Raw genomic sequence first — 7,671 nt, forward strand, 5'->3', positions numbered from 1 at the left:
CGTAATTCTGTAGTGTAAAAACCCTAATTTTGGGGTTTTGAGCCCTATTTAAGGTCTCTAGCCCCTTGGGGTCCTTCCTATCATGAGCCTAAACCCTCTTGAGCCTCTAACTCGAAGCCCTAGCCCCCTCTCACTTATTTTGAGCCTTGACATCATTTATGAGCTTATTTCTCCATTAGAAGGTGAGATCTTGAAGAACAAGGTGTTGGCAAAGTGTATGGAAGAAGGATTAAAGCATAAATCCATCAAGACTACATCATTTATGAACCTTTGTGAGTAAAAAGATTCAAACTTGCTCATTAGTTTCATAGATCTTGTTAATTTTCATATTTGTCACTTTTTGGTCACTTTAGTGCATAAAGTTTAGATCTTGAAAGTTTGTGACCTTGTTATAGATAAAGTTGGAAACTTTATCCATCTAAACATCATATTGATTCAGATATGAAGGTTGGAGACTTAGACTTAATGGATTAAATTGAGAAGGATGCATTTTTGGTCCATTTGAGACTTAAAGACTAAACCTTGGTTATTTGGATCATCTTAATGGATAAACTAGGAAACTTTATCCATTATGGAGCTATTAGAAACCATAAAAATGTGATCTTGGTCCTTCTATTCCCTCCATGCAAGAGTTATGATGTCTTAATGGATTATTAAGTTAGAGTTTTAGCTTTTGGAGCTTTTCTAGCCATGGAAAGTCATACAGGTGGAAACTTTATGACTTAGAACGATGTTTTGGGTCTAGATGTGAATTTGGATGAAAAGTCTTTAAGGAATAAGCACTTAATGAGAAGATTTGGACCCAGGCGGAGTACGTTGGGCGTACCAAGAGGTACGTTGCGCGTACTGGGTTAGAACCTCGTGGTTTGGGTGAGTCATGACTACGACCAACGTAGTGATTGAGTACGCATGGCTTACTCAATCATTTTGACTTTTGGACTTGACTTTGCCAAAATTTCAACTAAGTTTGACTTAGGGGTATTTTGAGCAGTAGTTTGAGACTAGGTTATTGTTTGTTGTATAGGTGACCTGTAGAGTCAGCAGTTGGAGTTGTGATCTGTTCAGCTATCTTTTCAGACAGTGATGTGAGTTTTCCTGACTATACTTGTGGGTTGCAGGCACCAATGTCGGCTCACTAAATTATGTATCTTGGTATATTGGATTGATGTTATGCTGAGTATTTGTTAGACTTGTAGATTTGTATGATTACCTATGTTCACTGAATATGCGTTATATTGGTAGATCTGTATGATTACATGTGTTGTTGGTTATTGATTGTTATTGTAGATGTGGACATGTTATGGTTTGTTGGGTTGAGGCGGTCCTGCTTTGTGCTGAAGGCCAAGATACCCGGGGCGGTAATGATAGACTGAAGGCTTGCGAGGCGGTCCAGTCAGGCCGAAGGCCTAAAGATCGGTCCAAATAGGCTGTAGGCCCTGCGAGGCGGTCCAGTCAGACAGAAGGCTCATATTTGCATGTTGTTATTGTGTGTGGTACTGTGGGGGAACTCACTAAGCTTTGATTTACAGTTTAAGTTTTATGTTTCAGGTAGTTCAGATGATCGGTGCAAGGTAAAGACTTGATCGTGCACATCCTCAGTTTTTATGAGATTTGATTTTGGGATACTCTGATTTGTGATTTTGACTTTTGGAAACTAAGTTTTGTAAGCATTTATGCTTTGTGGTTTGGTTTTGAAAAATGAAAATTTTACCTTGATTTTTGGGATGTTACGGATTCTATGCAAATCATGTATTATTTGGTAATCTATACAAAATGATTGTAAAAATATTTCAAATCGTTCATGAAAAAATCACATTGATCGAAATAAATGTGTACACATAAAAACTAAAAATGAATGTATACATGTTACAAACGTTTCACTATGAGAACATGTTGATTTGATAACAAATTATTAAAAGATCTAGGACGAATAATTATTTCTCAGACGATGACAAATAATATAAAAGATTAGTTTTTAACACAGTTTCATCCAAATTGCCATAAAATAAATACGTAAATACTTTTTTTTAGACCTTTAAGAACGTTGTTAATCTACCATCTTCATGTTTCAGGAAACCCATGACCACTTCTTCTTGTTTTGATGGCAACCCAAAGATAGCAATTTAGAGACCGTTTTTTGGCCTTTATGTCATCTCCCGACTGTTGGCCAAATCATAAGTAAGAACCAGTTGTAAGGCTTTGTTTATGATCACCCAAGGTTCTAAATAACGTGAGGCGTGAGCTTGGCGGCGAGGTCAAAGTTAAGTCATGACAAGCCTTGGCGAGTCATTACGTTTTTTAAGGCGTGACTACTTTATATAAATTAAAAAAGATAAATCATATAATTATTGAATTTTATCAAATATATCAACTTTTTAGAAGTGTTATATTAATATTTAGTATCAAAAAGTTAACAAAAACTCAGTTATCTTAAGACCGATCAGAAAAAACAAAAAAAAAAAAAACAAAAAAAAACTCGCGCCTTGAAAAAAACTCGCGTCATAACACGATAAGGCACGCCTTGACACGTTAGTTGGGCGTCACGCTTAACAAACCCGCCTTGGACGTTTTCGTAACGGCTAGGTCATGTCTCGCGCCATGGCACGCCTTGGGCGCGCCATGACGCGCTTTTTAGAACCATGTGATCACCTAGTCGTTGAGACAAAGCTTTCATCCACTCGCGAGACAATTATTTCGGGCAGATGTTACATGTCATTGCCGTGCAACTGTCTTTTGACCGATTCTTTTTACCAACTCTTGGTTTGATAATAACTTAAACATAAATATACTTAATTTTACAAACTGCACATTTTAAATTAAAATTATATGTGCAGTTGAAATACAATTATATATCATTCAACATCAATGTACTATTTAGACGACATTTAGGAAAATTTAAAAGTCAAAATATGCATTTGAATTCATATAAACGACACCATTATATATATGCCAAAACTCATATTAAATCCCAATTTGCATGTTTTTATTATCAACAATATCGACATGGATCCATAGCTTTCCCAAATATTGCTTTAAATAAAACCATATTATTATGTTTATAGTTATTGAGTGTTTTCTTTTCTTTGAATAAAAATATACTAAATAATATATAGAAAAGGAATATTATTAAACAAACAACAAAAAAGGGGAATATATAGAATTGAATACAAAATCCAAATTCATGTTTCTCCTCTTTTGCACCATATCATCATCATCGTAATCAACCCCAACCCCCACCCCCACCCACCCCACTTCCCACCCCCCAAAAAAACACACACAAATACACATAATCACACTCTCTCTTTACCATCTCTGTGTAACTGAAGCCTCCGTCGCAGGCGCTTCCTTTTCCCCGTAGAAAACCCACTGTCGGCTGCCCTTTTCACACCTTTTTCTTCTCTGTTCTTCATCCAACATCCAATTAACTTCGCACAATAAAGCACCATCTAATCATAATTAACTCCTCACTCCTCGTGATTTGTACCTCCGTCTCTTTCAAGGACCACTGTGTCTGTCCCCATTTTCATATATACATTCACTCTTTTCTGTTTTTTATTCACTTGGTGGAGTAATTTCATGATATGATGTGGGTTCGGGTGTTTATTTCACAATTTTCTTGTGAGTTTGTGTTTTAGAGGTTTGTTTTTGAATCATTCGTTTCGGAAGAATTCAACCACCTGAGAGAAATGTCACGCTCTCTTTGTTTTGTTTCATTTTTCTTGTTCTTGATGCGTTTTGGTCTTTGTTTGAATCAAGAGGGGCGTTATCTGGAACAGCTGAAGCTTGGATTTGATGACCCAGATGGGTTTTTCTCCGACTGGAATGATTCCGCCGGCGATACCCCTTGTTATTGGATCGGTGTTACTTGTTCTGAATCAGGAACTCGGTTTGTTGTCTCTGTTGATTTATCAAATGCCAATGTCGCCGGTCCTTTTCCGTCTGTTCTCTGCCGTCTTTCAGGCCTGAAGTTTGTCTCTCTTTACAATAACTCCATCAACGGCACACTTTCCGACGATCTGTCGACTTGTCGGAGTCTTGTTCATCTTAATCTTGCTCAGAACCTGCTCACTGGTACACTCCCGCACAGCTTGCCCGAGCTTCCAGAGCTAAAGTACCTTGATTTAACAGGAAACAACTTTTCCGGCAACATTCCGGCGAGCTTCGGGTTGTTTCAGAAGCTTGAAGTGATTTCTTTAGTCGATAATCTCATCGACGGGAAGATTCCAGCTGAGCTCGGTAACATTTCGACGTTAAAGCAGCTTAATTTATCATACAACCTGTTTTCTCCCGGTCAGATCCCGCCGGAGCTCGGAAACCTTACGAACCTCGAGGTGTTATGGCTCAGCGGCTGCAACCTTATCGGATCGATTCCCGACTCTCTGAGTCGACTCAGTAAACTCGTGGATCTTGACCTTGCTATTAATAAACTCACCGGTCCGGTGCCCATTTCGATTACCGACCTATCAAATGTTGTTCAGATTGAGCTTTACAACAACTCCTTCACCGGTGAGTTACCGGCGGTGGGGTGGTCGAAGATGACGGCATTGCGGCTGCTTGATATTTCGATGAACTTATTCACTGGGTCGGTGCCGGAGGAGCTATGCTCTTTGCAGCTTGAATCGCTTAATGTTTATGAAAACGAACTCGGAGGTAACTTTCCTGAAATCATATCGAACTCTAGTAATCTTTATGAGTTAAGATTGTTCGGAAACCGATTTTCCGGCAGCCTGCCGAAAAACCTTGGAAAAAACTCACCTCTTACATGGCTAGATGTGTCTAACAATCTTTTCTCCGGTGAAATTCCTGCAACCTTATGTGAAAGGGGTGCTTTAGAAGAGCTTCTAATGATACACAACTCGTTTTCCGGTGAAATTCCGTCGAGTTTGAGCAAATGTAGGAGCTTGAAACGTGTCCGTTTAGGATACAACAAGATTTCCGGCGAAGTTCCCGCAGGTTTCTGGGGTCTTCCCATGGTGTCATTACTCGAGCTCGCTGAAAACTCCTTCTCAGGCACAATCGGAAAAACCATCGCCGCAGCAGGGAACTTGTCAACCCTGAACATCGCCAACAACAAATTCTCCGGCGATTTACCAGATGAGATCGGGTTTCTCAACAATTTAATCGAATTCTCCGGTAGTAACAACCAATTCTCCGGCTCATTACCTGCCACCATTGTTAACATTCACCAGTTAACCAAGCTCGACCTCCACAACAATGGATTCTCAGGTCGAATCCCAACCGGAATCAATTCTTTGAGAAAACTAAACGAACTAAATCTAGCAAACAACAAATTTTCCGGCAACATCCCAGACAAAATCGGCGAATTATCCGTCTTAAACTACCTCGACCTCTCCAGCAACCAAATCTCCGGCAAAATCCCAACTGGATTACAAAACCTCCGGCTAAATCAACTCAATCTATCAAGCAACAGTCTCACCGGAGACATCCCACCAGTATACGCCAAAAAAATCTACATCAACAGCTTCTTAGGCAACCCGGGTCTCTGTGGCGACATCGAAGGTTTATGCGACGGAAAAAACGTCACTAAAAACACCGGTTACATTTGGTTACTCCGTTCCATTTTTGCCCTCACTGGTATCCTTCTAATCTTCGGTCTTTGTTGGTTCTACTTTCGTTACAAAACCTTCAAATCCAATAAAGAAGCAACCACAATCGATAAATCAAAATGGACCTTAATGTCATTTCACAAGCTAAGTTTCAGCGAATACGAAATCTTGGGAGCTTTAGATGAAGACAACGTGATCGGAACCGGAGCTTCCGGAAAAGTTTACAAAGTCGGGTTAAGCAATGGTGAAACTGTCGCGGTTAAAAAGCTTTGGGCCGGGTCAAAACCGGGTGGGTTTGACGATGAGGATGTTGAAAACGGGTTCTCGGGTCCGGGTCATGATAACGGGTATGAAGCTGAAGTGGAAACATTGGGAAAGATTCGACATAAGAATATTGTTCGATTATGGTGTTGTTGTTCTACAAGAAATTGTAAGCTTTTGGTTTATGAGTATATGGTGAATGGAAGTTTGGGGGATTTGTTACATAGTAGTAAAAGTGGGTTGCTTGATTGGCCGGTGAGGTATAAGATTGCGGTGGACGCCGGCGAGGGGCTGGCGTATTTGCACCATGATTGTGTTCCGGCGATCGTTCATCGGGATATTAAATCGAATAATATTTTGTTGGATGCTGATTTTGGAGCACGTGTGGCTGATTTTGGAGTTGCTAAGGTTGTTGATGGGAACGATAAAGCAGGAAAATCAATGTCGGTTATTGCGGGCTCATGTGGTTATATCGCTCCAGGTAATTTCATACTTTTGCTTATTCACGAATGTATAAATTTTAATGCATCATGTACAAGTTAACCATGCACAAGCCCATCGGATTATCTTATCAAAATAGCTTGTACTTTCCTTTATCTCTAGGGAATGTTTAGATGGTCCACTTTACCAATAAGGATCTATCACAAATGTACAACTTTCATTGCAAAATGTACAGTTCAATAATGCATGGGATCTTGTATCCAAACAAAGGCATTTATTGTTACCTATATCCAAAGAAAACTTTGCACTTTAATGCATAGGGTACAAACTAGTGTAGCATATTGTACAAGTTGGTAAAATATGATTGCTAATCTTTTTTAACTTTTGTGTTTACAGAATATGCATATACATTACGGGTGAACGAAAAGAGCGATATCTACAGCTTTGGTGTTGTAATTCTCGAACTGGTAACTGGAAAACTTCCAGTTGACCCAGAGTTCGGAGAAAAAGACCTGGTCAAGTGGGTCTGCACCACGTTAGACCAGAAAGGTCTTGACGTGGTGCTCGACCCAAAACTTGACTCATGTTTCAAGGAAGAAATATGCAAAGTGTTGAATATTGGGCTCTTATGTACAAGCCCACTTCCTATTAATCGCCCATCAATGAGAAGAGTTGTGAAAATGTTGCAAGAAATCGGGTCGGTAAATCCTATGAAATTTGGGTCAAAAGACGGGAAATTAACGCCATATTATTATGATGATGTGTCGGATCATGGTAGTGTTGTTTGAAGTCTTGTGGGATTGATCTGTTTCTTGATGCAGTGATGAGTTGTACGGTACAAGTTGTCGTGCGGTTGTTTCGGGAGATTGGTTTCCGTTTATGGATGTTGAAAACGGGTTGTGGGCCGGGTCTCTTTTGTTGTAAATCCTTGGGTTTTTAGTGCATTGACGAGTTGTACTGTACAATCAATGGAAGCATGAAAGAGGGTAGGAGTTGTTGGGTTTTGGTGTGGAGAGGGATAATGAGTTTTGGTTTGTAAGGTGAATTATGTAATAGTTAGGAAATATACAAGTGTTGGCATTTATATTTTGCTTTCAAAGTATCATTATTATTATTGTTTACGAAAGTTAAAATATGTTTCCTCATATATATTTTAGATAAAGTACTCATTTTTTATTTGTTTATCATCAATAACCATCTTTACCATTTATTTTCTATTTTGATCTTTCTATTCTTTTATGTCTTGGTACGATAAAGTCGCATGTAGTTTTTAAGAAAGAAGTGCTAAATTAAGATATTAAAATTCAAATTCTTAAATATACATGATCTAAAACTAAACATTAAAAACAACTTTTTATAAAATACCTCAAGATAATCATGTAATTGTCTCTAAAACAGTCAA

The 7,671-nt window shown here is 38.8% G+C and overlaps 1 protein-coding gene across 1 annotated transcript; it reads left to right on the top strand.

Annotated features, from left to right (window-relative positions):
* Window positions 1-3,253: 3,253 nt before the first annotated feature.
* Window positions 3,254-7,402, top strand: LOC145123380 (HAESA-like 1). The gene is made up of 2 exons (XM_079058595.1): window positions 3,254-6,309; window positions 6,666-7,402. Exons 1-2 carry the CDS (start codon window positions 3,687-3,689, stop codon window positions 7,055-7,057), a joined length of 3,015 nt encoding a protein of 1,004 aa, XP_078914721.1. The 5' UTR covers window positions 3,254-3,686; the 3' UTR covers window positions 7,058-7,402.
* The last annotated feature ends 269 nt before the right edge of the window (window positions 7,403-7,671 follow it).

The sequence above is a fragment of the Lactuca virosa genome, chromosome 7 (genome assembly GCF_052849685.1).
Source record: "Lactuca virosa cultivar CGN04683 chromosome 7, Lactuca_virosa_CGN04683_v6, whole genome shotgun sequence".
NCBI lineage: Eukaryota > Viridiplantae > Streptophyta > Magnoliopsida > Asterales > Asteraceae > Lactuca > Lactuca virosa.

Coding starts and splice junctions, on each gene's coding strand:
- LOC145123380 (XM_079058595.1), top strand. CDS start 3,687: ATGTCACGCTCTCTTTGTTTTGTTTCATTTTTCTTGTTCTTGATGCGT. Junction 6,310..6,665: donor ATGTGGTTATATCGCTCCAG/GTAATTTCATAC, acceptor TTGTGTTTACAG/AATATGCATATACATTACGG.